Genomic DNA, 21,732 nt, shown 5'->3' on the forward strand with positions numbered 1-21,732 from the left:
CCATGTATAAGTATATAAGGGGACAATACAAATATCTCGCTGAGGATCTGTTTATACCAAGGAAGGTGACGGGCACAAGGGGGCATTCTTTGCGTCTGGAGGAGAGAAGGTTTTTCCACCAACATAGAAGAGGATTCTTTACTGTTAGGGCAGTGAGAATCTGGAATTGCTTGCCTGAGGAGGTGGTGATGGCGAACTCAGTCGGGGGGTTCAAGAGAGGCCTGGATGTCTTCCTGGAGCAGAACAATATTGTATCATACAATTAGGTTCTGTAGAAGGACGTAGATCTGGGGATTTATTATGATGGAATATAGGCTGAACTGGATGGACAAATGTCTTTTTTCGGCCTTACTAACTATGTTACTATGTTACTATGTTACTAGGGTTAGGGTTGGTTCACACTGCGTCTAAGCAGTCCGTTAGACGGACTACGTTACACCACGGCATAAACGCGGTGTAACGTAGTCCGTTACGGCCACCATTGACAGCAATGTCGGACACATCGCTAACGCACGCCCACAATGGGCGTGCGCTAGGGATGTGCGTCATTGAGTGACGGACCCGGAGACGCGGGCTGCAGCGTTTCCGGGTCCGTGACTGATAGAGCATCTGCTAGCTATCTGCGCTAGCGCGATGCAAACATCGGCACTTGCGCTAGCAGCAGCCCGTTAGCGTATGTGCTAAACGGGCTGCTGCTAGCGCAGTGTGAACCTGGCCTTAGGGTTAGGGTTACGGCTAGAATTAGGGTTAGAACTAGGGTTAGGGTTAGAATTAGGCTATGTGCACACGGTGTGGATTTGGCTGCGGATCTGCAGCGGAATGGCCGCTGCGGATTCGTAGCAATTTTCCATCAGGTTTACAGTGCCATGTAAACCTATGGAAAACCAAATCCGCTGTGTCCATGGTGCGGAAAATATCGCACGGAAACGCTGTGTTGTATTTTCCGCAGCATGTCAATTCTTTGTGCGGATTACGCAGCGTTTTACACCTGTTCCTCAATAGGAATCCACAGATGAAATCCGCAGGTAAAAAGGCAGTGCCTTTTACCTGCGGATTTTTCAAAAATGGTGCGGAAAAATCTCACACGAATCCGCAACGTGGGCACATAGCCTTAAGGTTGCAATTAGGGCTAGGGTTGGAAATAGGGTTAAGATTAGGCTGTGGTTAGGGGTGTGTTGGGGTTAGGGTTGTAATTAGGGTTATGGCTAGAGTTGGGATTAGGGTTAGGGGTGTGTTGGGGTTAGTGTTGGAGTTAGAATTGAGGAGTTTCCACTGTTACGGCACATCAGGGGTCTCCAAACGCAACATGGCGCCACCATTGATTCCAGTCAGTCAATCTTGCATTCAAAAAGTCAAATGGTGCTCCCTCCCTTCCAAGCCCCAACGTGCGCCCAAACAGTGGTTTACTCCCACATATGGGGTACCAGCATACTCAGGACAAACTGGGCAACAATTATTGGGGTCCAATTTCTCCTGTTACCCTTGTGAAAATAAAAAATTGCTTGCTAAAACATCATTTTTGAGGAAAGAAACATGATTTTTTATTTTCACGGCTCTGCGTTGTAAACTTCTGTGAAGCACTTGGGGGTTCAAAGTGCTCACCACATATCTAGATAAGTTACTTGGGGGGTCTAGTTTCCAAAATGGGGTCACTTGTGGGGGGTTTCTACTGTTTAGGCACATCAGGGGCTCTGCAAACGCAACGTGACGCCCGCAGACCATTCCATCAAAGTCTGCATTTCAAAAGTCACTACTTCCCTTCTGAGCCCTGACTTGTGCCCAAACAGTGGTTCCCCCCACATATGGGGTATCAGCGTACTCAGGACAAACTGGACAACAACTTTTCGGGTCCAATTTCTCCGGTTACTCTTGTGAAAATAAAAAAATTGTGGGCTAAAAATTAAATTTTTGAGGAAAGAAAAATGATTTTTTATTTTCACGGTTCTGCATTATAAACCTCTGTGAAACACTTGAGGGTTTAAAGTGGTCACCGCACATCTAGATTAGTTCCTTGGGAGGTCTAGTTTCCAAAATGGGGTCACTTGTGGGGGAGCTCCAATGTTTAGGCACACAGGGGCTCTCCAAACGCAACATGGTGTCCGCTAACGATTGGAGCTAATTTTTCATTCAAATGGCGCTCCTTCCCTTCCGAGCCTTGCCGTGTGCACAAACAGTGGTTTGTGACCACATATGAGGTATCGATGTACTCAGGAGAAATTGCCTAACACATTTTAGGATCCATTTTATCCTGTTACCCATGTGAAAATGAAAAAAAATTGAGGCTAAAAAAATTTTTGTGAAAAAAAATAGTACTTTTTCATTTTTACGGATCAATTTGTGAAGCACCTGGGGGTTCAACGTGCTCACTATGCATCTAGATAAGCTCCTTGGGGGGGGTCTAGTTTCCAAAATGGGGTCACTTGTGGGGGAGCTCCAATATTTAGGCACACAGGGGCTCTCCAAACGCAACTTGGTGTCCGCTAAAGATAGGAGACAATTTTTCATTGAAAAAGTCAAATGGCGCTCCTTCCCTTCCGAGCCCTGTCATGCGCCCAAACAGTGGTTGCCCCCCACATATGGGGTATCGGTGTACTCAGGACAAATTGTACAATAACTTTTGGTGTCCAGTTTCTCTTTTTACCCTTGGGAAAATAAAACAAATTGTTGCTAAAACATCATTTTTGTGACTAAAAAGTTAAATGTTCATTTTGTCCTTCCATGTTGCTTCTGCTGCTGTGAAGCACCTGAAGGGTTAATAAACTTCTTGAATGTGGTTTTGTGCACCTTGAGGGGTGCAGTTTTTAGAATGGTGTCACTTTTGGGTATTTTCAGCCATATAGACCCCGTAAACTGACTTCAAATGTGAGGTGGTCCCTAAAAAAAAAAAAAAGTTTTGTAAATTTCGTTGTAAAAATGAGAAATTGCTGGCCAAATTTTAACCCTTAACTTCCTAGCAAAAAAAAAATGGTTTCCAAAATTGTGCTGATGTAAAGTAGACATGTGGGTAATGTTATTTATTAACTATTTTGTGTCACATAACTCTCATTTAACAGAATAAAAATTCAAAATTTGAAATTTTAGCCAAATTTTCATATTTTTTTTTTTCACAAATAAACGCAAAAATTAGCGACCTAAATTTACCACTAACATGAAGCCCAATATGTCACGAAAAAACAATCTCGGAACCGCTAGGATTCGTTGAAGCGTTCCTGAGTTATTACCTCAAAGGGACACTGGCCATAATTGCAAAAAACAGCCAGGTCATTAAGGTCAAAATAGGCTGGGTCATGAAGGGGTTGACCGCTTAAGCCCCGAGGGTGGTTTGCACGTTAATTACCGGGCCAATTATTACAATCCTGACCACTGTCCCTTTATGAGGTTATAACTCTGGAATGCTTCAACGGATCTCGGTGATTCCGACAATGTTTTCTCGAGACATATTGTACTTCATGATAGTGGTAAAATTTCTTTGACATTACTTGCGTTTATTTGTGAAAAAAATGGAAATTTGGCAAAAATTTTGAAAATTTCGCAATTTTCTAACTTTGAATTTTTATGCCCTTAAATCAAAGATATGTCACACAAAATAATGTCTACTTAACACCAGCACAATTTTGGAACCAAAATTTTTTTTTGTTAGGGAGTTATAAGGGTTAAAAGTTGACTCCATGAGCGCAGCTGATCGCGCTGGACGTACTATCCCGTCACTGGGAATTAAGTCCCAGGTCACCTTGACGGGATAGTACGTCTAATGGGATTAAGGAGTTAAATCATATATCCTGTAATGGCTTGGAGGTGACCACAATATAACTGAATCCATCAGGGGAACAGTAAGTTAGCCAGAGGGATGGCTGTATAGGTAAGTTACCCTCCCTCAGAGCTCCCACTAGGAGGTAGAAAAATAGAGCCATCAAGGCTAAAAAACTGGGGAATTCCACAAAATGGAAATATGGTTGGATAGCAACCACAATAGTGTGCCTGGTAGTAACAGAGCAACCACACAAAAGGGGAACTCCGACAACAATCACATGTTGCTACTTGGAGATCTAGAATACAGTGTACAGTGCAGGATAATATACCGTAATTCGCAGTCTAGGCAGAAAATAATTTCCATGCGCTATAGGAGATGGTAGCCCACAATAGGAGCTCCTCCTAGTTGGTGGAAAGCGTCATCTATACAGTGAAGCCACCAGAAAGTCCATGAAATGGAAGTGGAATATGTGTAGGATAGATAGCCATCTAAAAATAGGAAAAATAAGAAAAACATAACACCAAACTGGTGTACTGTGACCACATGTTCAGGGTTCTCCTTTTGGGTTTCACATGGTAACACTTAGTCAAGTTGATCTCTGGGGAGTTTATGTTACCGTAGAAATAAGAATCCTTTGCTTGGAAAAGGTAAGACATGAGACGTTATGGTCACTATGTACTCATACTTCGGCTATGTTCACATATTGCGTTTTTGCAGTGTTTTTTATGCAAATTTTCAGCTACATCTCACAGTACCAACAAAGTCAATGAGATTTCAGAAATCTCATATACACTCAGTTTTTTCTTCCTGTTGGCTTGGTTTTGCAAAATGCAGCAAGTCACTTGTTTCAGCGTTTTTCATCCATTGAAAGCAATGGATTGTGCAAAAACTAAGCAAAAAATGCAGGTATCAGGTTATGCTGCGTTTTCCAAAACCTGAAGTTGAATCAGATTTTTTTTTTTTTTTTTTTTATGCACTAAACTTTATCACCATGTACAAGAGACAAATGTACCCTGACAAAACCTTTTTGTGCTTAAGCTTGACATAAGAGTAACGTGTGAACATCACCTTAACCCCTTCATGACGGAGCCCTTTTTTGTTTTTGAGTCTGTTTTTTGCTCCCCTTCTTCCCAGAGCCATAACTTTATTTTTCCAATATGCCCATGTGAGGGCTTGTTTTTTGCAGGACAAGTTGTATTTTTGAACGACACCATTGGTTTTACCATATTGTGTACTCAAAAGCAAGAAAATAAAAAATTCCAAGTGCGGTTAGATTGCAAAATAACAAAACAAAAAAAAACAACCCTGCAATTCCATAATGTTTCTTTGTTTTTTTTTACCATGCTCACCAAATGCCAATGTCCACCTCTCCATTACTAAGCCGGCTTAATGTCACCTTACAATACAAAGGTGTCATTAAACCCTTATCATCCCCTTATTACCCTATATGCCACCACTACAGGGGTAGGCGCAATAACCATGGTCCTTCTCTAGGCTATTGATATCTGTCCTCAGTCACTGGCTTTCCTACTCTGGCGGAGGTAATTGCGTGGGAGCCCATGCCAGTAAACAGGTCCCAAATTTTACACACACATACTCCTAACGGTATTAGTCACAGACATATATAAATCTAACTGTTCTGCAATGGTTTGCTGTATGTAAACCATGTCTCCTATCCTGTCTGCTTCTGTAATGATTTTACAGAAGCTGACAAATGAATCAGCTATTCTGCTATCTGTCTATGAAATATAAAGATATACATTACGGTATATTACAGTGCCTTGCGAAAGTATTCGGCTCCCAGGAACTTTTCAACCTTTTCCCACATACGATGCTTCAAAACAAAGATACCAAATGTAAATTTTTGGTGAAGAATCAACAACAAGTGGAACACAATTGTGAAGTTGTGTTGGTTATTTTAAATTTTTGTGGAAATTCAAAAACTGAAAAATGGGGCGGGCAATATTATTCGGCCCCTTTACTTTCAGTGCAGCAAACTCACTCCAGAAGTTCATTGTGGATCTCTGAATGATCCAATGTTGTCCTAAATGCCTAATGATGATAAATATAATCCACCTGTGTGTAATCAAGTTTTTGTATAAATTCACCTGCTCTGTGATAGTCTCAGGGTTCTGTTTGAAGCACAGAGAGCATCATGAAGACCAAGGAACACAACAGGCAGGTCCGTGATACTGTTGTGGAGAAGTTTAAAGCCAGATTTGGATACAAAATGATTTCCAAAACTTTAAACATCCCAAGGAGCACTGTGCAAGCGATTATATTGAAGTGGAAGGAGTATCATACCATTGCAAATCTACCAAGACCCAAGATCTCAAACAAGGAGAACACTGGTCAGAGATGCAGCCAAGAGGCCCCTGATCACTCTGGATGAACTGCAGAGATCTACAGCTGAGGTGGGACAGTCTGTCAATAGGACAACAATCAGTCGTACACTGCACAAATCTGGCCTACAGGTAATGGCGATTAGGATGGCAACCTTCCATGACAGGAGAGAAAAAGATGTCCTGGATGGGTTCAAAAGGCGTGGACAAGGTTCAAGTCCCATGGATCTAATGGGGAATGGTAAGGTGGCACCAGGTGGGCGAAAAGTCTTCACTTGTAAATTAGAAGCTAGATCTCTCTGGAAGGGAATGGATAGAGCGGAAACCTGTCTCTTAAGGGTACTAAGGGATAGACCCGAGTCAAGACCCGCCTGTAGAAAAGAAAGGATAAAAGGAAGTGAAAAGGACATTGGGAACAAGCTGTTCTTCTCACACCACCGGAAGAAGGCCTTCCAACATCCGTGGTAGATGCACGAGGATGCTGGTTTTCTCACCTTAATCATGGTCAGAATAACCTTATGAGAAAAACCGGCTTCCTACATGACTGCGGCCTTAATGGCCATGCCGTTAAACTCAGAGGCTGAGAACTCGGGTGGAAGAGGGGGCCTTGTGAGAAGACCTGGACAGTCTAGAAGCCTCCAGGGAACATCCATGAGCATGTTGACTAGCTCCGCGTACCAGGGCTGTCTTGGCCAGTCTGGGGCTATCAGGATTACAAGAATCCCTTCTGCCTTTATCTTTTTCACAACTCTCGGAATCAGGGAGAGAGGTGGAAAAAGATAAGGCAGTTGAAACTGGGACCATGGGATCACAAGGGCATCGCAACCGATGGCCAGCGGATCCCGGGACCTGGAAACGAAACGAGGAACCTTGTGGTTCATCCAAGATGCCATGAGGTCGACGTCCGGAGTGCCCCATCTCTGGCATATCTGGTTGAAGACAGTGCGATTGAGAGGCAACTCACTTGATGCGAGACCCTGATGACTCAGAAAATCGGCAGCCCAATTTTCCACGGCCGATAAGGCAGGGACATTCCGTTCTGCCCCTCTCAGAATATTTGACACCTCTGACATGACTTGTTTGCTGCGAGTTCCACCTTGGTGATTTATGTAGCCACAGCCGTTGCATTGTCCGATTGAATGCAGATCAGCTTGCCTGTGACGAGAGACTACCAGTGAAGAAGAGCAAGGAAGATTGCCCTGATCTCTAAAAGACTGATGGGGAGAAGGGCTTCCTGAGCGTTCCAGCGACCCTGGCTGCGTGATGAAGGAAGACCACTCCCCAACCAAGGAGACTGGCGTTGGTGGTGATGACTTGCCACCGAAAAGGGAGAAAAGATGTCCCGCGCAGAACCGATGCAGACAGCATCCAAGTCAGACATTGCCTCACTATGAGAGGCAGAAAAACCGGTTGGTCCAGGGAAGCGGTCCTCTTGTCCCAAGCAGACAAGAGAGCCAGCTGAAGAGGCTGTGTGTGGAACTGGGCTTAAGACACAGCTTCCATGGAGGCAATCAATTTCCCCAGGACCCTGATGCAGGACCGTAGAGGAAGGGGGGCTGGACGCTTCAGCGAGCGGATTCCCTGGCAAAGAGATGCAAACTCCTCCTTTGGGAGGAAGACATGAGCTTGAGCTGTGTCGAACTGCATACCTAGGCATACCAGGCGCTGAGCTGGAATTAGGGAGGACTTCTCCCTGTTGACTATCCAGCCTAGATGGATGAGAGTGTCTTGGAACGAAGGATGGCCATGACCGCCGCCATGACCTTCTTGAACACCCTGGGAGCAGATGCTAGGCCGAAAGGAAGTGCCATGAACTGATAATGATCCTCCTGGATCTCAAATCGAAGGAATCTCTGGTGTTGCACAGAAATGGTAATGTGGAGATAAGCATCCTGGATGTCTACGGAACAAAAAGGAATTCCCCTGGCTCCATTCAGGCTATCACCGAGCATAGGGACTCCATTCAAAAGTGTCGGATGCGCACGTGACGGTTCAACTGCTTAAGATCCAAGATTGGATGGAGCGATCAGCCTTTCTTCGGGACTACAAAAAGATTGGAGTAGATCCCTGAAAATCGTTCGTTCCAAGGAACGGGTACGATTACTGATGTGCCTGAGATGGAAGTTTTGGCAGGCGAGACAGAAAGAAACATCTGCCTGGGGGGAGAGAAGAGTCGATCTTGTAACCAGACGTAACGATCTCTCTGACCCAGGCGTCGTCGACCATTCACAACCAAGTGTCTCTGAAGAAAAGAAGTCTGCCTCTGACCCCTGGAAACATTTCCAGGTGGGGGTGACCCATCACAGAGGAAAACCTGTGGGAACGGGACCCCGAAGACCTTGAGGCGAACTACCTCTGCAGAGTTGCGCATAAGTCGAGCTTGAGGTACCGCTGAGGAGTGTTATAATGGAGGGATCCTATCTGATGCAGTGATGAACAGCAGAAGACCCAGGATGGCTGTGTCCCCCTAGTCCGAGGCAGATGCAGCGAGACTGGACACTGAAGATGCAGGATCCAGCAAAGATGGCACCCGCAGCGTAGGCACAACCGCACACTGTAGAGCAGGGGGCGTGTCAAGAGAAGCTGGCAGAGAAGATGAATCCGGTTGGCCGATGAGCTGAAGGGGGCGTAGCTGACATGAAAAAAACCAAACATATGGCGTAATCTTACCTGTGTTGTCAGGTCCATTCATGAATGCAATGTATGCTTTTTTTATTTTATTTTTTTATAGTTTAAGAAAAACTGTTATCTTTTAAACTATTTGGCAGATGCTTCAATCTGTTTATAGGTTCTGAAGATGAATCCGGTTGGCCAATGAGCCGAAGGGGGCGTAGCCGACATGAATAAACGAAAGCGCCCCTCTGATTGGCCGACACGCCAGAGGGTTGTGGCCAGAAAGAATCTGCTGGCTGGCAGAAAAGTAAGCACTGGCCCGATCGGCTGGCAATCGGTGGGTGGTGAAAGAAAAAGGGCACCGAAAGAAAGCGCACAGGACCCCGATAGATCCGAAAAGAGCACGAAATTTAAAGTGCACTGCTGGGGAAGGAGGCGTATAAAATAGCCGGGGCTGAAAAATATGGCCAGGCTGAAAGGGACTAAAGGTACTTGCGGTGTCGCTGTCAGTGGAGGAACCCTGTCCCAAAAAAGGGACAGGAATGAGAAGGGAACCGCCTGCGCCAAGGGGTGGGGGCATGGAAGGAATACCTTAGCAGCAGGTGGGTCCACGAATCGTCATCACGGATGAGGATCCATCAGGAGCCCTCGGGTGGGAGAGGGTCACTGGCAACGGGGATCCTCTTTCTCACACTGTCTCCGGACGGTGCAGAGGACGGTATCAACCCCTTGCAAGAAGGGGGAGACCACTGCTGGTGACCACAGTCTTCCTCTCAGCCCTCTCCGAGGGGTGAGGAGGGAAAAGGCGAGGACTGGCCACCAGGAATCACCCTGAAACACCCATAAGGGTGACAGGGGAGACAAGTCCTGCCTGCGGGTCCGAGAGTGGGCGATGCGGACAACACCACACTGCTCTCTCAGTCACATACATATGGGAAAACAGGGTGAGACATTACACTCTGCTACCCTAGAACGAAGAACCTGAAAAACAAAAGGAAACAAAGAAAAAAGATTAAAAAACACAAACAGGGAACCTGCAAGGGAAAATGCGGATCTGGGATCAGGTCCACCTCCTACAGTACTAAGGTTAAACGGAGTTGCTTTGGGCATGTCGGTGGGTGTATACTGCTGGGGAGGAGCTTTTTTTTTTTTTTTTTTTTTTTGCCCATTGTCAGCCTCCTAGAGACAGCAGCACACACCCATGGTTACCTGTGTCCCCCAATGAAGCGATAAAGAAAAGGACTTGTTAGAAAGCTCAGCACGATCTTTCTCTGTCTCACTCTGCTGGTTTCCTCTCCCTGCTCCTCTCCAGAGTATACTGGTCTGTGTCACATGGCACCACAGTGAACTGGCAGTCTATCTTCTCTTAGCATTTGTTCTCCACATGTAGATTTAGACTAAATATATATATATATATATACACACACATACACATACACACACACACACAAAACTGGGAAAACTTATTGACTCGAGTATAAGCCTAGGGTGGAAATGCAGCATTTACCAGTGAATTTCAATAATAAAAATAGATCATTATTTCCCCATAGCTGTGCCATATAGTGCTCTGCGCCGTTCATTATTGCCCTATAGCTGTGCCCCATATAGTGCTCTGCACCGTTCATTATTGCCCTATAGCTGTGCCCCATATAGTGCTCTGCACCGTTCATTATTGCCCTATAGCTGTTCCCCATATAGTGCTCTGCACCGTTCATTATTGCCCTATAGCTCTGCCCCATATAGTGCTCTTGCACCGTTCATATTGCCCCATAGAAATCTCTGCCATTGCTGCTGCGCTGCAGTAAAAAAAAAAAAAAAAAAAAAAAACACATACTCGCCTCTCTTGCTTGCAGCTACCGGCGTCCGGTCCCGGCGTCTCTCTGCTCTGACTGATCAGGCAGAGAGCGCCACGCACACGATATGCGTCATCGCGCCCTCTGACCTGAACAGTCAGAGCGCAGAGACGCCGGGAAGGTGGAGCGGCGCCCGGCGGCTGGAACGTGGACAGGTAACTATGACATACTTACCTGGTCCTGGCGTCCGGCTCCTTCTCCCGCACAGCTGTCTTCGGTGCCGCAGCTTCTTTCTCTATCAGCGGTCACCGTTACTCTAATGAGCGGTCCCACGTGACCGCTGATAGAGGAAGAACTGCAGACTTTCAATAGAAAGATTTGTGAAAACTGTCTAAAAGGAAAACTGTTCTTGCTGCAGATAACTGATCACCACATAGCTCTAATTTTTATATTTTTTTATACCTCTATAAAAACAAAAATTGCACTCATTGCCTCTCTTAGATACTGATAGGAACCATTTATTTTTAATAGTTTTGTAGATCAGCTCCAATTATTAGGTTGAGTTAAAGGGAATCTGTCAGCCGCTTGCTGAAGTTGTAAGAAAAAAAACAAAACAAAACCCACATATCTGCTGTGAATCTACCAGATCTCTGAATGCCGAGATATGTATAACCTCGCACCCATTGCGGATTGGCAGCTTTTTGCCTATGCTCTGTGTGTACACAGAAAGCAGCCAATCAGCAATGGGGGTACGCTCATGAATATGGAGGACTACATAGCAGATTGTTTAATAGTCTTGTAATGATCTGATTAACACAAGCATTGATTTTATAAAAACTACAGTAAGCAGCCCAGTAGGGGACATCGCTGGAATCAGGGTCTCTGTCTCTATACTATGCTGCTTTCAGATTAGGTAGCAAAAAACCTGGTGACAGATTCCCTTTCACTGATTAACAAGAACAGGATATTTTAAGCCAGTTGATGTGGCATGCGATCAGCTCAGCTTTAGCGCAAATAAAGCCTTGTGACAGGTATAGCTAAAGTATCAAGGTCTTTAACAGAAAAAAATTATAATATATATTTATTATGTCTCATCAAGCACACTGACCATGCTTCAGCCAGTATATGGATTCATTCTCATCTCATGGCCATTCACCGCTGCCAAGGACACCATCCTGGTCTATACAATATAGTCTACTAAATAAGTTTTTTTGTTTTTTTTATAAAGCATGGCTTAAAACTAAGTATTATAGTCGTAGTAATAAACTATTAATTACTAAGATTTTTAACAAAATAGCATACTTTTAACTAGAATATCAACTAAGTCACAAGAACTTTACTTACAGCCTTTTGATACCAGACTCCTGAGGGTTGGGAGGTTTGGGGTTAATTATAGGAGATGACTGCGGAAGCTTGTTTTCCTCATCGGCTTCCTCGCTAGAGAGACAAAATCATCAAAATTAAGTCACAATTCAGACTATGAAAACATACTATATATTCTATAGAAACGGCATAAAATAAAAACCTCTGCACTTAATACAAACATGTGGCAAGTATTAAAAAAAATATATATATATATATATATATATATATATATATATATATATATATATATATATATATATATATATATTTTATTATTGGGGGATTATCAGTTTAGAAAATCCATTTATGTATACCATACTAGAGAGTTGTGACAGTGGCCCTGATCAACAAAATCCCAGATAACACCTTTCAAAATGATCAAAAAGTGAGTAAAACAAGGATTTTTGTGTACTCACCATAAAATCCTTTTCTCCGAGCCACTCATTGGGGGACACAGGACGGTGGGTGTATGTCTGCAGTATACACCACCCACTGGCTCCTGATTGAACCAGTTCAGTGGACCAAGCAGTAGGAGATTAACAAAAAAATTAACAGTAGACACAACATGTCAAGCTGTAAAACCATCATAGGCCACAGGCCAAAAAGGGGTGGGTGCTGTGTTCTCCATTGAGTGGCTCTGAGAAAAGGATTTTACAGAGAGTAAACAAAAATCACTGTTTCTCCTTCGCCACATTGGGTGACAGGACCGTGGGACATCCCAAAGCAGTCCCTGGGTGGGAAACATCATAACAGAGTAAACTCCCGACGTCTGCTGTTTAAAGGTGCGCTACCGCTGCCTGCAAAATTCATCTACCCAGGTTCGCATCTGCAGATGCCCGAGTATGGACATAATGCTTTGAGAAAGTGTGCAGGCTAGACCAGGTCGCCGCTTTGCAAACCTGCTCCGAAGACACTTGATACTGAATGGCCCACGAAGCACCCACCGACCGAGTGGAGTGTGCCTTGATCCACGGTGGGATAGGCTGACCTCTGACACGGAAAAACTCCTGGATGGTGGAACGAAACCACCTGCCTATCATAACCGACAAAGCGGTTAAACACTTCCTGTAACGATCAGAAGGCCCAAATAAAGCTCTAACCTCGCCCAAAGCATGGAGAATTCATTCCACCCTGTGAACTGGAGCTGAACAAGATGAGGAAAGAACAATGTCCTCGTAACGGTGGAAGGCGATACCACCTCGGCAACAAGGGACATGTACGGCCTGAGGACAATCTTGCATTGACGGAAATAAGGGAAAAACATCCGAAAGGACAGAGCAGCCAGCTCCGAAAACTCGCCTGAACGATGTGACCACCACAAAAAAAAGGCGACCTTCCAAGCAGGTAAAGTTCATCATGAAAGGGATCAAAGGAGTCTTACAGAAGACTCCCACGAACAGTTAAGGTCCCAAACATCTAGCGGTACGTGATAGGGAAGGACCACATGTGAAACTCCCTGCATGAGTGAAATACTTAGTTGCAGTTTTGTTGCAATATGACCGATAAAACCAAAATCTGGACTTTCAGCGAGCAGAGTACCCGGCTTGAATCCAGATTGCTTTGAAGAAAAAAAATAAAAATGGAGAAGGAGTCAGATTCCTGCCCCAAGCAAAAAGCGTACTGAAGCGGACTAACAAGCACAAGTCGCTGACAACTAGCTATGAGAGTCCCACCTGGGTCAGAACCCAGCATTCCACGGCCAAATTGAGACATATGGGACCCCTGGAATCTGGTGACAAAGTAGTTCCTGGAGAGCAGATCTGGATGATCCGACAATCGCCAGAAAAAGATGGCAATGAATTGTACTAGTTCCGCAAACAACGCCTGACGTGGGCAGTCCGGATCGCCTAGAATCACTGGGATCGTTTCCGTACCTAAAGGCTCTCGGAAGTAGCAGAAGAGGGAAACGGAACTAGCACCACAGAGAACCAGAGCATGCACTGCAATGGCTTGTGGGTCTCAAAATCTAACTATGAACTTGAGAACTTTTGGCATTCAGTATGGACGCCATATGATCTACCTCCGGAGATCCCCAGCGAAGGCAGATCTGTTGGAGGACTTCTTAATTGAGATCCCACTCGCCTGAGGCAAGACCCAGGCAGCCTGCCATCCAGTTTTCTTGCACCGCCAAGATCAGCGAGTGATCGACCTCTGCCCATCAGGGAATGTGAGCGGCCTGAGCTATGGCCGCCCGGCTGCGGGTACCCCCTTGATGATTAATGTACGCCACGACCGTGGCGTTATCCGATAAGACTTCGAATTGGGTGACCGCCAGGAGACAGATACAGATTGCTGTAAGGGTATCTCTTGGATCTTTAAAAAAAAAAAAATTATATTACGGTAGATATATTTGACCGGCGGCTTTCAACAGTGATGACACTCCCTAGCCCAAAAGACTGGAATCGGTAGTCACTATTAGCCATTAAACCGGAAGAAATTATCTCCCCTGGTTGAGGGAGGATCTCAGAGTCCACCATCTGAAACCTGACTGACCCACAGAGACAAGCGGAGCGAAGGGGACTACTTCCATTGCTGCCACCATTTTCCCCCGAATCTTCATAACAAATTGGATGGAATGAGGGAACGAGGTCCAGGATCATCCTCAAAAGAGATTACTGTTGGGCTGGAAATGGGGAAGACCTGTTTAAGTATATCCACCAGCCCAAGCGAGGAAGGGTAACGCAAGTGATACAGACGACTCAGCGCAGTACTGGAAGAACGGTCCCTTAAATAGAATGTGGAAGTCAACAGCCCGAATGATAATGGATGCCAGTAAATCCACCTTTTTCCATTGAGGTAATGACAGAATGGAGGTACTCCATCTGAAAATGGCAGGCCTTGACAAACTTGTTAGAACTTTGTGGTCCAGGATCGGTCAAACTTTTCCTGTCCTTTTGCATAGGGAACGTATCTGACCACTCTGCTAAAAGGGTTATGTCAGCGGCTTTTTGGATGCAGAGTCCGCTTTCCATCCTCTGAGTCATAATGCCCTACTGAATGTAATGGCATTTGCTGCAGACAGCGCTGTGCAACTAGCTGCATCCAAAGACGCATGGACGACAGTCTCCCGCTCGAGAGATTTGATTGGCCAGCTGTACTGCCTCTGCTGAAATCAGTAGTTAAGGTCTCTGATCAGGAGCCCATTACGTTAGCAACCCATGAAGGGTGGAGGGGTTACCCGGAGAAAACTGCTGGGCGGTAGAATGCGTAGGCCAGGATAAAATTCTCTTGCTGTTGCTGCTGTCTTTGGACAGTGTAGAGTTAAAGTGATGAACCCTTGATCCACCATCCCCTTAACAGGGAAGTGGAGAGGGACCGTCCGCCTCCTTACATCATTTGATAAATAGTGGTGATGCAGTGGGGGCTGCTTGGACGCCAAAAAGGAGTGCCTCTGTACATCCACTGAGTTCAGGAACCGGGTGAACAGGGCTAGTTGTCCGGCATTAGGTCTGGCTGCAGAAGAGGATACATGGGGGTGACACTCCATGGGCTCGTCTTTTGATGGTGTGAGATCATAGGGTCCCTTAAAGGGCACCATCGTCTCTAAAAACAGCCCAGGCATGGCATCCTAAGTCGCAGGAGAGGATATAAGGGGGCGCCACTCCATGCGCTTGAATGTTGATTGTGTGGAGAGATTGGTGCCCTTTAAAAAGGGACCCATCGCCTCTGAAAATCAGCCCAGGAATGGCATCCGATGTAATGCATCGCTTATCCAGACATTCCCTGTCCGGGTGACTTGCCTATGTTCTATGAGAGAATTTAGTCCTTTGAAGGACAGCGTGATCCGGAGCAGAAGCGGAGTCCACATCAACCTACAAATTGTGGATGACGTCTTAAAGGGAACCTGTCACCTGAATTTGGCGGGACAGGTTTGCGGTCATATGGGCGGTGTTTTCGGGTGTTTGATTCACCCTTTCCTTACCCGCTGGCTGCATGCGCAGTAATGCTTTTCGGCTTTGCCCGCAGTTGCGCAAAGCATACTGCGCGTGCACAAGGCAAGATTGCCTTGCACAGGCGTGTACTTCGGAGGACACAGCATGAACTTCAACCCAATATTACGGCTAGCATGCAGCCAGCGGGTAAGGAAAGGGTGAATCAAACACCCCAAAACCCCGCCCATATGACTGCAAACCTGTCCCGCCAAAATCAGGTGACAGGTTCCCTTTAAATAAGTAAGTCCTGTTTGCTAAAGCGAGGAGTGATGCTCGCGGATGCCGAAGTACATGATCGCTCAGTAGACGTACTACATGTCCATTTTCCAGACACCTGCACGTTTCTGGAATGCTGCGCCCTCATTAGCCGACGGCCCCCTGGTAAGGGGGGGTCTATCTGTCTCAGTCACAGGAGCCGTTCGATTCACAGAGGGATTCAGTCGCTTTGGCCAGATGAGCCATGGATTGCGATGGTGGCCAAGTCCACTTAGGGGGACTAGGTATACTGGCTCAGTGACAGTGAGGGACTACTGAGCCTATTTGGGGATTGCGGGCTTTGCAGAGTGAGGAGTTCTGAGCAGACTGACAAGAATTACATGTACCCTTCTATGAGCCCCTTAATAGGGCTTCCTACAGAAATTATAAAAGGGGATACTGCCGAGGGGAGTGGAGTAATGCAGGGGTCCCTTACCCTGAGCAGATGCCTCCCAGATCCTGTGCCCAGATTTGGGCTCTATCCTGTGGGCCAGGTCCTGTTCCAGCCCGTCCCCTGCAGATCAGTGCTCAAAGCAGGATCTGCAGATAAAAAGGGGGGGGGAGGGGGTTCAGGGAGGCTGATTGTAAGGTTCCTGAAGAGGGGGGCAGGAAGATGGCCCCCGAGAATACAAAAGGCGCTTCATGTCCTAAACGAGGATCGCGGTGCATGAGCCCCCTGGGATCCCAAACTGACTGCCGGATATGGAGGAAAGGCAGGGCCGGCATTCTGCTTGAAGGTGAGGGTTGCAATGTGGACGGTGCAGGAACCCTCCATCAACCATCCCCTTTTTGAGGGGAGGTGGAGAGGGACCGTCCAGCTCCTTGCAGCACCGCTGTTCAAATCAGTGGTGGTGCAGCGGGAGAAGCACGGATGCCATAGGGGCCTCTGTGTATGCTAAGAGTTCACTCCCCTAGGATTTCACAGGGCTGTGTCCGGCTGTAGCCTGACTCAGAATGGGGTACATGGAGGCGACACTCCACGTTCCAGTCTGTTGCTGGTTCGAGGAGATAGGCGCCCTGAAGGGAACCGTCGCCCCTAGCATAGCCCAGGCATGGCATCCCACATCACAGGAGGGGATATGGGGAGGAGACACTCGCCGTGCTCTTGCCTGTTGTTGGTTGGGGGGGGGGGGGGGGGAGGGGAGATCGTCCCCTTTAAAGTGTCCGTCGCCCCAGTCTTCCTTGTGGAAAAAGGTTTAAAAAAAAAAAAAAAAGTATGGTCTGAATATCAGAACACAGTGTGCCTCCTACAGACACAAAGCATGAACTGTTTCAATCCGGAGCCAGTGGGTGGTGTATACACTGCAGAGGAGGAGCTACTTTTTTTTTTTTTTTTGTATTCACTTAGTGGCAGCCTCCTAGTGGCAGCAGCATACACCCACGGTCCTGGGACTTTTGTGTACTCACCGTAAAATCTTTTCTCCAAGCCACTCATTGAGGGACACAGGACCGTGGGTGTATGCTGCTGCCACTAGGAGGCTGACACTAAGTGAACACAAAAATGGTTAGCTCCTCCTCTGCAGTATACACCACCCACTGGCTCCGGATAGAACGAGTTCAGTGACCAAGCAGTGGGAGATTAACTAAAATTAACCGTAGGTACAACATGTCAAAACTATAACACTTATCATAGGCAACAGGCCAAAAGGGTGGGTGCGGTGTCCCCCAATGAGTGGCTCGGAGAAAAGTATTTTATGGAGAGTACACAAAAATCCCTATTTCTCCTTCGCCACATTGGGGGACACAGGACCGTGGGACATCCCAAAGCAGTCTCTGGGTTGGAAGTAACAACATAACAGAGTAAACTCATGGCACCTGCCATCTAAAGATGTGCTACCGCTGCCTGCAAGATACATCTGCAGATGCCCGAGTATGGACATCATAATGCTATGTGAAAGTGTGCAGGCTGGACTAGGTCTCTGCTTGGCAAACCTGCGCCGCAGATGCTTGATGACGAATGGCCCACAAAGCGCCTACCGACAGTGGAGTGTGCCTTGATCCCTGCTGGAATCGGCTTGCCTCTGACGAGGTAAGCTTCCTAAAAATAGTCGACCAAATCCATCTGGCTATTGTCAACTTAGAAGCGGCCAATCCCTTCCGGTGTCCCGCTGGGAGCATGGACACGGCATCAGTCTGGCGAAAAGGTGCCGTCCTAGATATATACTTCCCAAGAGCCCTCACAAGATCTAAGGAATGAAGAGCCTTTTCCACTCGGTGATTCGGAGCAGTACAAAACGAGGGAAGCATGATATCCTCGTTGTGAAAAGACGACACCACCTCACCTTAGGAAGGAAGGACGGAGACGGTCTGAGGATCACCTTGTCACAGTGAAAAACCAGAAAGGGAGCTTCACAGGAAAGAGCAGCCAACTCAGAGATTCTGCTGATCTAGGTAATCGCTACAAGGAAGGCAACATTCCATGAAAGGAGAGATATGAATATGTCCTGCAATGGCTCGAAGGGAGACTCTTGTAGGACACCCAGGACCAAATTAAGGTCCCAGACATCTAGAGGTGCTCTATAGGGGAGGTACCACGTGGGAGACTCCCTGAAAGAACGCTTTCACCTGGGGTTTGGAAGCGATCTTACGCTGGAACAGGACGGACAAGGCAGAGACCTGCCATTTGAGGGAACTCGGCACTAGACTGAAGAAATTCCAAAATGGTGGGAAGGACGACTTCTGCACAAGTTAATAATAATAATATTATTATTTATATAGCGCCAACATATTCCGCAGCGCTTTACAAATTATAGAGGGGACTTGTACAGACAATAGACATTACAGCATAACAGAAATCACAGTTCAAAATAGATACCAAGAGGAATGAGAGCCCTGCTCGCAAGCTTACAAACTATAGGAAAAGGGGGAGACACGAGAGGTGGATGGTAACAATTGCTTTAGTTATTCGGACCAGCCATAGTGTAAGGCTCGGGTGTTCATGTAAAGCTGAATGAACCAGTTAACTGCCTAAGTATGTAACAGTACAGACCCAGAGGGCTATTAACTGCATAAAGTGTATGAGAACATGATACAAGGATTATTTATTTATTTTTTTTTTTAATGATAGGCCACACCGGGATCATTAGGTTAATGTGTTGAGGCGGTAGGCCAATCTGAACAAATGAGTTTTTAGGGCACGCTTAAAACTCTGTGGATTGGGGATTAATCGTATTAACCTGGGTAGTGCATTCCAAAGAATCGGCGCAGCACGTGTAAAGTCTTGGAGACGGGAAAGGGAGGTTCTGATTATTGAGGATGCTAACCTGAGGTCATCAGCGGAGCGGAGAGCACGGGTAGGGTGGTAGACTGATACCAGGGAGGAGATGTAGGGTGGTGCTGAGCCATGGAGTGCTTTGTGGATAAGGGTAGTAGTTTTGTACTGGATTCTGGAGTGGATGGGTAGCCAGTGTAATGACTGGCACAAGGTAGAGGCATCGGTGTAACGGTTGGTGAGGAATATGATCCTGGCTGCAGCATTCAGGACAGATTGGAGCGGGGAGAGTTTGGTAAAAGGGAGGCCGATTAGTAGAGAGTTACAATAGTCCAGACGAGAATGAATAAGTGAAACAGTAAGAGTTTTTGCAAAGTCGAAAGTAAGAAAAGTGCGAATTCTAGAAATGTTTTTGAGGTGTAGATAAGAAGAGCGAGCCAGTGATCGGATGTGGGGGGTGAATGAAAGCTCGGAATCAAGGATGACCCCAAGGCAGCGGGCATGTTGCTTTGGAGTAATGGTGGAACCGCACACGGAGATGGCAATGTCAGGCAAAGGTAGGTTAATAGAGGAAGAAAACACGAGGAGTTCAGTTTTTGCCAGGTTCAGTTTCAGATAGAGGGAGGACATGATGTTAGAGACAGCGGTAAGACAATCACTGGTGTTTTCTAAAAAGGTCGGCGTTGTAAAAGGAGAAGAAGTGTATAATTGGGCATCGTCAGCATAGAGATGGTACTGGAAACCAAATCTACTGATTGTATACTGCTCCTATTGGACAAACAAAGAGAAGAGGAGGGGGCCTAGGACTGATCCTTGAGGAACCCCAACAGTAAGGGGAAGGTGAGAGGAGGAACCAGCAAAACATACAGTGAAGGATCGGTCAGAGAGATAGGAGGAGAACCAGCAGAGAACGGTGTCCTTGAGGTCGATAGAGTGGAGCATATTGAGGAGGAGCTGATGATCCACAGTATCGAATGCTGCGGAGAGATCCAAGAGAATTAGCATGGAGTAGCGACCATTAGATTTAGCTGTTAGTAGGTCATTAGAGACTTTAGTGAGGGCAGTTTCAGTAGAGTGTAAAGAGCGGAAACCAGATTGAAGAGGGTCTAGAAGAGAGTTATCTGAGAGATAGCGGATAAGGCGGGAGTGGACCAGGCGTTCGAGGAGTTTAAAGATGAAGGGAAGATTAGAGACAGGTCTATAGTTAGCGGCACAGTTTTGGTCGAGGGATGGTTTTTTAAGTAATGGATGTATGATGGCATGCTTAAATGAGGAGGGAAAAATACCGGAAATGAGAGAAAGGTTGAATATTTTTGTTAGGTGAGAGGTGACAGCTGGGGTAGAGGGACTGGAGGAGACGTGACGGAATGGGGTCACTGGTGCAAGTGGTTGGGCGAGAAGTTGCAAGGAGCCGGATTACTTCTTCTTCTGTAACTGCTTCAAAGTCAGAGAGTGAACTAGATGCAGTGGGGGAGGGAGGACAGTGCATGGTATGAAGAGATTGGGAGAGGATTTCCTGTCGAATGTGGTCAATTTTTTCTTTGAAGTAATTGAAGAAGATTTTCCAGATCCGATGATAGATACGCACCGACACCGGCTTTCGAGCATTGATCATGGTGGAAACTACTTTGCGGGAAAAACCCACTTGAGTCAGAACCCAGGACTCAACGGCCAAGCAGTCAAACATAGGGCCCTTAAGTTCTAGTGGTAAATCGGACCCTGATAAAGAAGATCCGGTCGATCTGGGAGTCACCAAGGGACGTTTGCAACTAATTGAACGAGTTCTGGAGTACCACACTTGGCGTGGCCAGTCCGGGGCAATGAGAATCACCAATACCCCCTCCGCCTTGATCTTCCTGATGACCTTCGGAATCAAGAGTGGGGGGGGTGGGGGGGGTTGGGGTTGGAGGAACAGATATTGAAGATGGAAGCGACTCCAGGGGAGGACCAGCTCGTTCACCCTGATGGCTCTCGGGTCCTGGGATTGGGCCACAAACTGGCACCTTGGCATTGAACCAAGCCATCAGGTCTATGTCAGGAGTCCCTCAGCGAAGGCAAATCTGTTTGAAAATTTCCTGGTGGAGACCACTCTCCCAAGGCCAGGCCCTGACGGCTGAGGAAAAAATCGGCAGCCTAATTTTCCACCCTTGGAATGTGAACGGCTGATATGACAGAGTGGTTCCTTTCGGCCCAGTGAATGATATGTTCCACCTCGCACATTGCGGCGAGTGCCCCTTTGATGATTGATGTAGGCCACAGCTGTGGCATTGTCTGACTGGATACAGATGGGGCAGCCTGCTAGGAGACAACTGAACTGAAGCAGGGACAGCCAAGTCGCTCGGATCGTCAGGACATTGATGGGAAGATGAGATTCTTGCAGGGACCAAATCCCCTGAGCAGTGTGATGACGAAAAACAGCTCCCCAGCCGAAGAGACTGCCGTCGGTTGTGACCACCAGCCAACGGACTGG

At 46.6% G+C, this 21,732-nt stretch overlaps 1 protein-coding gene across 3 annotated transcripts in view; it reads right to left on the bottom strand.

Annotated features, from left to right (window-relative positions):
- Nucleotides 1–21,732, bottom strand: part of RILPL1 (Rab interacting lysosomal protein like 1) — a 61,057-nt gene that overhangs the window by 16,647 nt on the left and 22,678 nt on the right. For 2 of the 3 annotated variants that reach the window (XM_069755964.1, XM_069755970.1), the window contains exon 6: nt 11,844–11,936. In XM_069755964.1, the coding sequence (XP_069612065.1) occupies nt 11,844–11,936 (93 nt within the window). Of the gene's footprint in view, nt 1–1,521; nt 2,875–11,843; nt 11,937–21,732 lie in introns of those variants that run through there. The other variant, XM_069755969.1, reaches the window with a different exon arrangement.

Source organism: Ranitomeya imitator, chromosome 1 (assembly GCF_032444005.1).
Source record: "Ranitomeya imitator isolate aRanImi1 chromosome 1, aRanImi1.pri, whole genome shotgun sequence".
Taxonomy (NCBI): Eukaryota; Metazoa; Chordata; class Amphibia; order Anura; family Dendrobatidae; genus Ranitomeya; species Ranitomeya imitator.